The sequence below is a fragment of the Heloderma suspectum genome, chromosome 7 (assembly GCF_057233095.1).
Source record: "Heloderma suspectum isolate Gila_16-S chromosome 7, 16-S_ref, whole genome shotgun sequence".
In the NCBI taxonomy this organism is placed as follows: Eukaryota; Metazoa; Chordata; class Lepidosauria; order Squamata; family Helodermatidae; genus Heloderma; species Heloderma suspectum.
The window spans coordinates 121,266,110-121,279,636 of record NC_139464.1 but is presented as its reverse complement, the minus strand read 5'-3'; the positions used below and the strand labels follow the sequence as shown (position 1 = coordinate 121,279,636).

At 45.0% G+C, this 13,527-nt stretch overlaps 1 protein-coding gene across 3 annotated transcripts in view; it reads left to right on the top strand.

The window, feature by feature from the left end:
- SMC1B (structural maintenance of chromosomes 1B) overlaps window positions 1–13,527 on the top strand; it is a 72,423-nt gene that overhangs the window by 56,727 nt on the left and 2,169 nt on the right. For all 3 annotated transcript variants that reach the window (XM_084811294.1, XM_084811293.1, XM_084811295.1), the window contains 4 exons: window positions 673–829; window positions 1,769–1,923; window positions 3,231–3,382; window positions 13,422–13,491. In XM_084811294.1, coding sequence (XP_084667420.1) covers window positions 673–829; window positions 1,769–1,923; window positions 3,231–3,382; window positions 13,422–13,491 — 534 coding nt within the window. The remainder of the gene's footprint in view (window positions 1–672; window positions 830–1,768; window positions 1,924–3,230; window positions 3,383–13,421; window positions 13,492–13,527) is intronic.

The window sequence follows — 13,527 nt, the reverse complement described above, 5'->3', positions numbered from 1 at the left end:
GTATCCATCTGAAGGTGGTGTCTATATGCCACCTGTTCAAATACTGAAAGAGTTGTAAGGTCATCAATCCATTGCATTATAGGAGGTGAATGTTTATCCTTCCAGTGATGTAATATCAGTATTTTAGTTGTCAAAAGGGCACAGAGAATCCATTTATGGTGACCATTTGTTAATTTTCATGAAGCAGGTAAATAATTTAAGAGTGTGTACATCGTTGAGTATTAAGGACTGTTCCAGTACAAAATTTATAAGTGTAATAACCCCCCCCCCCCCCGAAGGAACTACTGGACATTGCCAAAACATATGTTTAAACGAAATATTAGCTGTATTGCACCGCCAGCAATTAGCAAAATTAGACAATCTCTTATTAAAGAGACTTTGTGGTGACTAATGGACATGAAACAAAAGTCTTTGCTGAATAAGACGCAACCTAAGATCCAGAGACGTGACAGGTAGATGCCAAAGCAGCGATCCACTGATTAGGCATTTTGAGCATGGTCTCAAATTCCCAAATGTGCCCATGCATCCAAAAAGGTTGGGAAACCCTGTTATAAACTGTAATGAGGTGCTCTAGCATGGATTTTACCCCCCTCCCCTACATGTGAAGACTTCAAGGCATTCTTTAACGTACCAGAAATGTGTTTATTGTTCTTCCTCTCATTTTACAACTAGAACTTGCAGTCTCACGAAGAGATTGAGGCTCGCCTAGAACAACTTCAGCAGGAAGTAGCATCTAAAGAAAATATTTTATGTAAAACAGCAGCACCAAATCTGAGAGCCCTAGAGAGATTGCACATTGTTACAGGCAGATTCCAAGAATCAGTTGATGGTAATATTTAGCCTTTCTAAATAATAGTTGTAGTTTGTAAGGTGTAGGAATTATTTTTGTACAAATATTTCACACTGTTATTGTCAAATTTGGACTTTTGCCAGTTAATGCACAGTCTCTGCCCTGAAACCCAATTCCCACAAATAGGTTTTGGGCTTAGAGTCAGCCTTTGCATGTATCTGCAGGTGCCTGGGTGCACTTGTAGCTGTCTGAGCACTCCACCATGTACCTAAATCCCCATTTCCCATTGTTACTGCAAATGTTTCAGATTGTTGGTAGTGGCATAACAAATCGTGATCTAGGCATATGTTTGAGCACCCAGGTGACTACTTCACTGTGTGGCTATTCAGCCTGAAATAACAAAAAAGGCTTAGCCAAGACTGAATATAGGTCCCAAAATGCCAATGTCTGAATCTGTCCTTTTTGCAAGGCTATCCATTAATTTTTATTTGTCACTTTTAGCTCTTGATTAATACAGAAAAATGGGCATATTGGTACTAAAGAAAGAGAACATTCATGTTACGCCCCATGTTCCTTTCAAAGGAACAGATACCTGCAAGAGTTTTTTTTTCTGTTACCTTAGAAGAAGCTAAAACTCCTCATAGCTCAAAAACTAGTATTGTCAGCTTAGGTTTGTTTTTCTTTCTTTCCCTTTGGACAATTCAATTTTCCCACACAGATGAACAGGTTGACGGTCCTATGAGTTGCAATGGAATTTGAGTTCAATTTACATTCATGTAATGTACAGGCAGAACATCATGATAAATTGTAAGAACCTGGCATTGTACAGAGCGAAATGTATGCTGCTTAAATTAACGCCTTTATTTTAGAATGCTGTTTTTGTTTGCCTAGTATGTTTAGGTGGGAAATAAGAACATTAATTCTAATATTTTACAGTTGCTGTATTCTATTAAAGCCAGCTCAATTATCCTTTCTTAGCATTTGAGGCCCATAAGAGGGAAGCCAGGTTATGTAGGCAAGAATTTGAGAAAGTGAAAAAAAGGAGATTCGAGCTGTTTAGCCAGTGTTTTGAGCACGTGTCAGTAGCTATTGATCAGATCTACAAGAAACTCTGCAGAAACAATAGTGCTCAGGTTTGTAATTTTTCAGTTATTTCATTAATATCAACAGTTGTCAGTGTACAGGTTCTTAACTAAGCTTATTTGTTCATTTACAATGTTTCTGTGCTGCCCCATAAACAAAGTTCTTTGGGCAGCGTACATAAAAGATTGCTGAAATACAATATTAATAATAAAAATGCAGTTACAGTGTAAAACGCATAACAAAGGTTAAGCAAAAACAATTAAACACAGACAGGTCTTAAAACTTTTAAAGGCAAAACATTGAAATCCATTAAAAAGCTTCTAAGGCCTCCTAAAAAAGCCTGGGAGAACAAAAAGGTATTCTGGTGCTGAAGAGGGTGAAAAGCAGGCACCAGAGGAGCCTTTCTGGGGAGGGAATTCTACCACCACACTGTCACAGAAAAGGAACATCTCTCTCATAGCTAGCCAGCCACTGGATCTCACTTGATGGATGGCAGTTGGAGAAGGGCCTCCGACAATGACCTCACAATCTAGGTAGCAATATACGGGAAGAGACAATCCAGTACATCAGAAAGATGATTAAGAAATTACTCAACTTAGCTTTTAAAAAAAATGGAAACCAGATTCAGGATGAAAAATAAAATGATCCAAAGAAATCAGTAAAATATCCAGGCCTTCTACCTCCTTAACTTAGAAACTGGGGGAAATGACAGATTGAGCAAAATTGGTGAAACATTAGCACTTGGATAACAACCCTTTGTCCTGTGCAGAGCTGAAATGCAACAAAGTATGAAAGCATCAAGAAATTCCACATAGTGAATCAATGGGCTATGGATTCCTTCAAGGTTTTTTTTTGTCATCTTTAACATCCATCACTTCAGCAGTTTAAGGTTTCCCAGTCTTGACTGAAGCTGCATGTTAAGCACCCATTCTCCCACCCACAAAATCACCTTTGCTGACACTACTTTTCAAAGAAGCAGCACTGCCCAACGTTTCAGAATCTCATGGAATGTGGTAGCACACTGAACTGGTGTGGTCTCAGGTTTCATGCTCAAAACAGAAATGACCTGTCTTTTATCCAAAATGGCTTTGGAAGTATTTTCTGCTGGGTTTCACTACCCGGTCCAAATCCAGTTTTAGAAACTTTTTTCACATCTAGATGCTCTCTGTTCTAGTTTATTTGAAGAATATCATCTTGTTTCTTTGCATCCAGAGCTTAGATATGATTGCATCTCTTGTTTGAAAATCATTTTAAGTAGCATTTATGAAAAGCAGTACATTTTATTATTAATTAAAGGTGGAAGTATAAAGCTAATATGCATATTTCATTATTAATTGAATAAGCATGTGTTTTTCAGGCATTTCTTAGTCCTGAGAATGCTGAGGAACCTTACTTGGAAGGCATCAGCTATAACTGTGTAGCTCCTGGGAAACGATTTATGCCAATGGATAACCTGTCCGGGGGTGAAAAATCTGTAGCAGCTTTGGCTCTTTTGTTTGCAATACACAGGTACTAAGCATTCAGTTTTGCTAATACATTGTGCTCAACTGTCTGTGAAAAAGAATGAAACGTTATATGATTAATGTTGATCTCATTTCTCATCTTCTGCCATGCATGCCCACGGAATGACAAACTCAACACTATATAAGGAACAAAGACGTATATTCCAGTAACTAGCTGTGTTCACACAGAGCTAGGTACTTTTGTAGATGCTGGTCAGTAGGGAACATGTTACTTCTGTAGTGTTCATACCCATTTTAAGAACACGAATACGTAATGCTGTCTCTCTGCGTGCCCCCCCCCCCCCCCAAACCGGTGAAGTTATGAGATACATGTTCCACAGATCTTCTAGGTTGCTTCCATGCTAGCTATTTTAACCAGAATTGGCATCCTTTGTTCACTTGTTTTTTACAGAATAAGGAGAGTGCTTTCTGTGTTGTCCTCCTGTCCCTTTTTGAGACCTGGTTTGTGGTGATTTTTTCACGTAACACTCAATTGCAGCATGAGCCTGTTCAGTGTGGACTGAAGCACTCCTGAGGCTTTTCAGGGCTACTGTGCCTTTAATTAGAAGTGTCTTACTCTACTTCTTGTACAGCACAGTGTGGTGTTGATGACTGATTGCTCCTTAATTACTTCCATTTCCCCATTGTGTGCGTGTGTGTGTGTTTGTGTGTCCCAGGAGGTGGGGTGGGGATTAATTACTAGTTTCCTTAATTGCCACCAATGTTCACTGGAGTTGGTGTGGTCACGTTCCTCCACTACAAGAGCTCATGTCCTAGTTTTATGAGCGAAGCCAGTATCGGGAACGGTCTAGGTTGCCACTCTCAGAGTGGGACAGCCATTCAGCATGGGACGTGCAGTACAGGAGACCCCAAGGTTGGGTTGACTACTGTAATGACCCATACGGCTCTCATCATCTGACCCTCCCTATTGGGGTAAAAGTCAGTACCATTGACATCCATCGGCTATGGTGTCAAGTCCGCCACACCAACCGGTCATTCCTTGCCTTTTGGCACCATTTGTACCACCAATTCAGCTGTCACCAACAGTTCAGCAGCAAGAAATTAAGCCTGCCCTTCCGTCTGTTCAGCCACAGATGACTGAGCAATAGAACGTTTTGCCAGTTTTATTATGACCACAAGCTGTTCAGTTACAGGCCACTTTGCCTGTTAACCAGCCACCATCTGCACTACCTTTTGATGCATAGATCGATAGGCGGTGCTCAATCACTCCCTATGGAAAAAAGGGAGAAGCGCCTACCATGTTAGGTCCCTTCAGGGGAGTCTCCAATGTCTGGAATGGAAGGTTACCAGTCAGATACTACATCTCAATCTTCCTACCCTCTCTTAACTCCTCACCAGGTGCGATTGTTGGCTCCAATGAAGCCATATCGCCGTCGGAGGATCTGGGACAATTTTCGAACCAGATTCTTAGAATGGCACAGGCTTTGGGCCTAGAGACTCAGAAGATAGCTTCCAAAGTGCAAGACCCCATTTTCAATTCAATAAAGGCAGAGTCTTTCAGACCGATGGCCATTGCTGTACTCCCGGTGTTAGAGGAAACGATCAAACAATCATGGAAACCGCCCTCCACTATGCCACCAATATCAAAGTGCTTGGAGGGTATGTACCATTTGGAAGAGGCTAACTCTGAGTACCTCTTCAAACACCCAGCCCTAAATCCAATGGTGGTCAAAGCCGCACAGGCCAAGGCCCTCAGGGCTCACTCCTCTCCAGCTGACGAGGGCAGACACCTGGACTGACTTGGGAGGAAATTATATTCCTCTGCAGCAATGGGCCTTAAAATATCAAATGATCAGGCGGCAATGTCACGGTGCCAGCTACTGCTGTGGGACAAACTGGGCCATCTCCTTGAGCATCTTCCAGATGGCAAGAAGGACCTGAGTCACCTCTTCCAATCAGCGGTTCTGAAGCTATCCAGGCAGCAAATTAGTACATCACACCACCAAGTTGATTGTGACTCAAAGGTGCTAGTTGGATCCATAGCCCTACATCGCCACGCCTGGTTAAGGTTGTCCAGTCTTCCACAGGAAACCAGGAACTGTATCAAGGACTTATCCTTCAATGGGCTTGAAAAAACTGATGATGCACGCAATTCAGTACAGAAGACCTGTACCACAGTGTGTCGTTTGGGTTTTATGTCACAGCAACTTTGCAGGCAACAGCACTGGTTTTAGTCATCTACCACTTAGTACCAGTCTCACCAGCCAGCTACAGCACAACATCATCAATGGTCATAGGCAGGGAAGTCGGGGAAATTGTTCCCAACTTCAAAATTCCGTAATTATCGCAGGAAACTGAACAGGAGGAGTAAGCGGTGCCTTTGACTCGCTTCCTTCCATCCTTCCTCACCTTGTGGCCCAGCCACCCATTTTGGGAGCGTGCCTGTCTACTTACCATCCAGCTTGGTGCAACATCACATCAGACTCCTGGGTCCTTGCAATGGGCTACCAGATCGAGTTCAATACCCTCCCCCTCTCGGTACCATGCTGCTGACTGCTGCATTCCCGGTCCTCCATACCGAAGTTTAGACCACCTCAAGAAAGGGGTGATCGAGCCTGTCCCTCAAACTCAACTTCAGGACAAGTTCTACTCAAAGTTCTTCATTGTAGGGATGGGAGAGAATTTCTCCCCGAAACTTCGGGGGCCGAGCGCCAACGCATTCGGTCCTCCGAAGGTTGTTCGGGGAGAACTTCTCTCCCATAGCGTTGCCCTTATTTTTGCCGTAGTCTACGTAAATCTTTACGTAGACTACAGGGACCAAATAAGGAACGCGAATGGCGGCTCCCTATGGGGGCCGCCATTTGCGTACGCGTTTTTTTTTTTTCAAAGTCACCCGTGATAGGCTACGTGATGATTAACGTAGCCTATCATGGCTGACTTTGCAGATCTAGCCATGATAGGCTACGTTAATCGTTACGTAGCCTATCACAGGGGCGTTTTGTTTTGTTTTTCTTTTGAAGTTCGCGGCCGGGGAGATGGGGCGCTTCTCCCCGGCCTGAATTTCGGCCGGGCGAGGCGGGAAGCCTCCCCCCTGGCCTGAATTTCGGCCGGGCGAGGAGGGAAGCCTCCCCCCTCCGGCCTGAACTTTGGGGGGAGCAGCGAAGCGCCTCCCCCCCACCGCGAAGCAAGCTGCGAGACCAGGTAAGTGACTTTCGTGCACCCCTACTTCATGGTACTGAAGAAGGATGGAGGGCTTTGGCTGATCATGGACCTTTGACACCTGAACCTGTTCCTCTCACCCAGGAAGTTCTGCATAGTTTCTCTGGCATCTATCCTGCCTCTCCTCTTTTGAGGAGATTGGTTTGCATCTATCAACCTCAAGGATGCCTATTTTCACATCACCATAGACAAATTGCACCAGTGCTACCTCCGCTTTGCTATCGGTACAGATGCCTACCAATTCCAGGTGCTACCCTTCGGTCTCGCCACTGCCCCTAGGGTATTCACGAAGTGCACGGCAGTGGTCTGCTCCCACTTGCAATTGCAAGGCGTAGAGGTCTATCGGTACATAGACGATTGGCTGTTGGTGGCGTTAACAAAAGATCAGTTTCTTCGGTCAATAGAGGTGATCTGCAATCTCCTTCAGGAGCTCGGACTCTATATCAATGTGGAGAAATTGCATCTTGTATGAAATCGCATCTTGTAGTGGATCAAATTTATAGGGGTGTTATTGAGCTCCCAATTGGGCCACGCCTTCTTACCTGACAGCAGGGTAAAGGTGCTGATTTCCCTGGCATTAGAACTAAAAATGAGCAAATCTACCAAGGCACTTGAAGTCCAATGTTTTCTGGATTTTATAGCTGCGACAGCAGTCGTTCACTACACTTGGTCGCGTATGAGATGATTCCGAAACTGGCTCATATGCAACTTCGATACCAATCAGGATGCGTATCGAACCAGACTCTGTCTGCCTCTGGACGTCAGATGGTGGTTGGTACTGAGCATTCTAACTCAGGACATGCTGTTCCTTTAGCCTTCTGCATCCAGGGTTGCAACTATGGGTGCATCGCTCTCCGGATGGGGAACTCATTGTCTAGGCCTCACAGTCCATGGACAATGAGCAGCCAACAAAGCATATCAAACTTCTGGAGTTAAGAGCAGTGGACAAAGCCCTTAGTGCATTCGAACTGGATGTAGCCGAGGTCACTTCAGCCAACACAACTGTTGCGTATTTGAACAGGGAGATACCAAATCTCTCCCGTTGCTCACTGTTACATTCCAGATCTTCTACTGATGGATAGCCCATCAAATCAGATTTGTGGCGATACATGTGGCTGGTGTTGACAGTGTCCTGGCCCATCAGCTCAGCCGGACCGTGCTGACCTCCCACAAGAGAGAGTTTGACAGAACAGTTCTGCACTGTCTCAGCTTTGGGGAATGTCAGAAATCAACCTGTTTGCACTGCATTCTGCAGCACAACGGGCCAAAGTCCGTAATTGATAGGCGATGCCTTTGTATTTCAATGGGCAGGGGCACTGTTCTACCTGTTCCCCCCATTTCCTCTGATGATCAGGGTCCTGGCAAAGATTGCGACTGATGACACAGAGTGCATGATTGTGACACCATGGTGGCTGTGCCAGCCTTGGTTCGCCCTGCTACTCAAGATGGCAAGGGGTCGGTTCCAATGGCACCTGTCGTACCTCTCTCCTCAAGAGAGCACATGGCTGAATCTGACACTCAGACCTGACAACTCTTCATATGACAGCATAGAAGATTGGATGATGCACGCCACTCCAGCTCTGGCAGCAATCCAGTGGATCCTGGATGCCGCTCCTAAGCCATTCTACGCAGCGTTCTTACTCAAGAAAACGAGCTGCTTTTTCTGCTTTGGTTCGTGAGCCAACATGGGTACTTTTTGCACCAAATTCTCTAGTTTTTCCTGACTCTTTTTGAGAAAGGGCTCAAATGGTCACCTCTCAAAGTTTACCTCTCTGCTGTATCTGCATTTCACCCTCCTGTTAAGGGATTCTCCATGTTCTTGCATCAGACAGCAAAAAGATTTCTGAAAGGGATAAAAAATCTAGCGCCACTGGTCTGTCCTATGGTACCGAGCTGGAGACTTCCCGTGGTGCTTAAGGCACTTTCATCAAAGGCTTTTCAACTGCTGGCCACTGCAGACCTATGCCTCCTATCGTGGAAGGTTGTGTTTCTTGTGGCCATTACATCTGCATGCCATGCCAGTGGGCTGGGTGTGCTCGAAGCAGACCAGCCTCATCTCCCCTTTTACTGAGATAAAGCAGTGCTCAGATCTGACCCTGGTTTTTTACCTAAAGTTGTGTCTGAGTTTCATTTAAATCAGAACATTGTTTTGCCTGCTTTCTTTGCTTCTCCTTCCACACATTTGGAGTCAACCCTGCATACAGTCGACATTCATCATGCCCTGGCCTTTTATAAGTCGAGGACTGAGCAGTTTCAACGGTCACCCGCCTCTTTGCCTGCTACGGTGGCAAGTGCAAGGACCAGCTTTCTCATCTTGGGCTGTTAAGGCTGTTGAGCTGTCATAGGAGCTGTCTGGGCTTGAACTATCTGCCCCAGTCTGATCTCGCTCTACATCTGCAGTAGTGACATTAATCACATTTGACAGGGGTGTTGCCATCCCTGAACCATGCTGCAACCTGGTCGACACCATCCACCTTTGTAAAACATTACAGAATGGACGTTCAGGCCACAGCTGACTGTACTTTTGGTCATGCCATCCTCTCCTCTGTAGTGTAGTAGGACACCGACTCCATTGTATGCTGCTTTGCTATTCACTCATGTGTGATGCATAGAGACCACGAAGAAGAAAGACAGGTTGCTACCTGTAATTGTAGTTCTTCCAAGTGGTCATCTATACATTCACACAACCCACCCTCCATCCCCTCTTCAATGCCATGCTCGAGTTTGATGTTATGTACTGAAGGTATTTTTTGTGTAAATTTCTCTCAGTCATGAGGCCGCAATGTTGGTCTCAAGGAACTGAGGGAATAAGTGGGAACTTGCTAGGGACAGGTGGGGGAGAGTTTCCTGCCAAAATTCCTCAGCTGTAGAAGCTTCCTGCCCCTTCATGGATCACTGCCTTGTTGTGGCGAAGGGGCTTGCGTAACTCAGTGAAGCCATAAGCTATGCCGTGCAGGGCCACCCAAGACGGACAGGTCATGGCAGAGAGTTCTGACAAAATGTGGTCCACTGGAGAAGGAAATGGCAACCCACTCCAGTATTCTTGCCAAGAAAACCCCGTGGAACGTATCACAAGGCTAAAAGATGACGCCGGAAGATGAGCCCCTCAGGTCGGAAGGTGTCCAATATGCTACTGGGGAAGAGCACAGGGTATTTCCAAGTAGCGCCAGAAAGAGTGAAGCGGCTGGGCCAAACCCGAAAGGACACTCAGCTGTGGATGTGTCTGGCGGTGAAAAGAAAATCCGATGCTGTAAAGAACAATATTGTTTAGGAACCTGGAATGTCAGATCAATGAATCAAGGTAAGCTGGAGGTGGTCAAACATGAGATGGCAAGATTGAACATCGACATCTTGGGAATCAGCGAACTCAAATGGACAGGCATGGGCCAATTTAATTCAGGTGACCATCATATCTACTATTGTGGGCAAGAATCCCTTAGAAGAAATGGAGTAGCACTCATAGTCAGCAAAAGGGTGGGAAAAGCAGTACTGGGGTACAATCTTAAAAATGATAGAATGATCTCAGTACGAATCCAAGGCAAACCATTCAACATCACAGTAATTCAAGTCTATGCCCCAACCACTGAGGCCGAAGAAGCTGAGGTTGATCGGTTCTATGAAGACCTACAACACCTTCTAGAACTAACACCAAAAAAAGATGTCCTCTTCATCATAGGGGATTGGAATGCTAAAGTAGGAAGTCAAGAAATCACCGGGATAACAGGCAGGCATGGCCTTGGTGTACAAAATGAAGCAGGACAAAAGCTAATAGAGTTTTGCCAAGAGAACATGCTGATCATAGCAAACACTCTTCTCCAACAGCACAAGAGGCGACTCTACACATGGACGTCACCAGATGGTCAATATCGAAATCAGATTGATTATGTCCTTTGCAGCCAAAGATGGAGAAGCTCCATACAGTCAGTAAAAACAAGACCTGGAGCTGACTGTGGCTCAGATCATGAGCTGCTTCTTGCAAAATTTCGGCTTAAATTGAAGAACGTAGGGAAAGCCACTAAACCTTTCAGGTATGACCTAAATCATATCCCTTCTGAATATACAGTGGAGGTGAGGAATAGATTTCAGGGATTAGACCTGATAGACAGAGTGCCTGAGGAACTATGGACGGAGGTCCGTAACATTGTTCAGGAGGCAGCAACAAAATCCGTCCCAAAGAAAAAGAAATGCAAGAAAGCCAAGTGGCTGTCTGATGAGGCTTTACAAGTAGCTCACGAAAGAAGGGAAGCGAAAAGCAAAGGAGAAAGGGGAAGATATACCCAACTGAATGCAGAGTTCCAGAGAATAGCAAGGAGAGACAAGAAGGCCTTCTTAAATGAACAATGCAAAGAAATCGAGGAAAACAACAGAATGGGAAAGACTAGAGATCTCTTCAAGAAAATTGGAGATCTCAAGGGAACGTTTTGTGCAAAGATGGGCATGATAAAGGACAAAGAAGGCAGGGACCTAACAGAAGCAGATGAGATTAAGAAGAGGTGGCAAGAATACACAGAAGAACTATACAGGAAAGATCTGAATGTCCCTGATAGCCATGATAATGCGGTCACTGAACTTGAGCCGGACATCCTAGAGAGTGAAGTCAAGTGGGCCTTAGGAAGCATTAGTAACAACAAAGCTAGAGGAGATGACAGTATTCCAGCCGAGCTATTTAAAATCCTAAAAGATGATGCTGTTAAAGTGCTGCATTCAATATGCCAACAAATCTGGAACACTCAACAGTGGCCACAAGACTGGAAAAGGTCAGTTTACATTCCAATTCCAAAGAAGGGCAACGCCAAAGAGTGTTCAAACTACCGCACAATTGCGCTCATTTCACATGCCAGCAAGGTGATGCTCAAAATCCTACAAGCTATGCTTCAGCAGTATGTGAACCGAGAACTACCGGAAGTACAAGCTGGGTTTCGAAGAGGCAGAGGAACTAGAGATCAAATCGCCAACATTCACTGCATCATGGAGAAAGCAAGAGAATTCCAGAAAAACGTCTATTTCTGCTTCATTGACTACGCTAAAGGCTTTGATTGTGTGGATCACAACAAACTGTGGCAAATTCTGAAAGTGATGGGAGTACCAGACCACCTTACCTGTCTCCTGAGAAACCTGTACGAGGGTCAAGAAGCAACAGTAAGAACCAGACATGGAACAACCGAGTGGTTCAAAATTGGGAAAGGAGTACGACAAGGCTGCATATTGTCACCCTGCTTATTTAACTTATATGCAGAGTACATCATGAGAAATGCCGGGTTGGATGAATCAGAGGTCGGAATTAAGATTGCCGGGAGAATTATCAACAACCTCCGATATGCAGACGATACCACCCTAATGGCAGAAAGCGAAGAGGATCTCAAGAGCCTCTTGTTGAGGGTGAAATCTGGCCCTATCACTTCCTGGCATATAGAAGGGGAAGAAATGGAAGCAGTGACAGATTTTACTTTCTTGGGCTCCAAGATCACCGCAGACGGTGACTGTAGCCATGAAATTAAAAGACGCTTGCTCCTTGGGAGGAAAGCTATGGCAAACCTAGACAGCATAGTAAGAAGCAGAGACATCACCTTGCCGACAAAGGTCCGTCTAATCAAAGCTATGGTTTTCCCAGTAGTAATGTATGGCTGTGAGAGCTGGACTATAAGGAAGGCTGAGCGCCGAAGAATTGATGCTTTCGAACTGTGGTGCTGGAGAAGACTCTTACGAGTCCCCTGGACTGCAAGGAGGTCAAATCAGTCCATCCTAAAGGAAATCAGCCCTGAGTGCTCATTGGAAGGACAGATAATGAAGCTGAAGCTCCAATACTTTGGCCACCTAATGCGAAGAGAAAACTCCCTGGAAAAGACCCTGATGCTGGGAAAGACTGAAGGCAAAAGGAGAAGGGGACGGCAGAGGATGAGATGGCTAGATAGCATCACGGATGCAATGAATATGAACTTGAGCACGCTCCGGGAGAGAGCGCAGGACAGGAAGGCCTGGCGTGCTATGGTCCATGGGGTCACGAAGAGTCGGACACGACTGAACGACTGAACAACAACAAAGAAGCTTCCTGAATCAAGGCTCCGCATGGGCACAGAGCACATGTGTGAATGCACAGATGACTACCTGAAGAACTACAGTTATACATAGCAACCTGTCTTTATTCTTTTTTTTTTTATTTCAAGCCATCCCCAAATATGCAGATCACGCACTTAAGATACACACATTAAGAAGACAAAAGTACTGTTTACTATGATAACTACAAAGATATTCTTTCTTATTTAATTAATTAATTAATTTCTTGATCGCCCATCTGGCCGGTCACCTGGCCACTCTGGGCGATGTACAGCAATACAATTTTAAAACAATGAAATTCTACTTTAAAACGTCATATTTCTAAAAATACCCTAACCCACCCCAAATGCCTGCCTGAACAACCATGTTTTTAATGCGTGGCGGAAGCTCATTAAAGAGGGGGCATGGTGGAGTTCCCTAGGGAGGGAGTTCCACAGAGTGGGGGCCACCACAGAGAAGGCCCTCTCCCTCGTCCTCACCAGCTGTCCTGGCTGATGGGACAGAGAGAAGGCCATCCGAGGCTGATCTTGTTAAGCGGTCTGTCTGGTGTTGCTGGAGGCGCTCCTTAAGATAGGCTGGGCCGGAACCATATAGGGTTTTAAAGGTCAAAACCAACATCTTGAATTTGGCCCGGAAAACAACTTGTAACCAGTGCAACTCCTTCAGCACCAGAGTGATGTGATCATGCCAGCAGCTGCCTTTAATCAGGCAAGCCACCGTGTTCTGTACCAGCTGCAGCTTCCGGACCATCTTAAAGGCACAACTGGACATATTTTAAATTACTTTAATTGATTTTTACCTTGTTCCTTTAGTTTTAGGCCTGCTGCCTTTTTCGTTTTGGATGAAGTCGATGCAGCACTAGATAACACAAACATTGGCAAAGTAAGTTACCCATCTCTGTCTGTCTGTCTCTCTCCT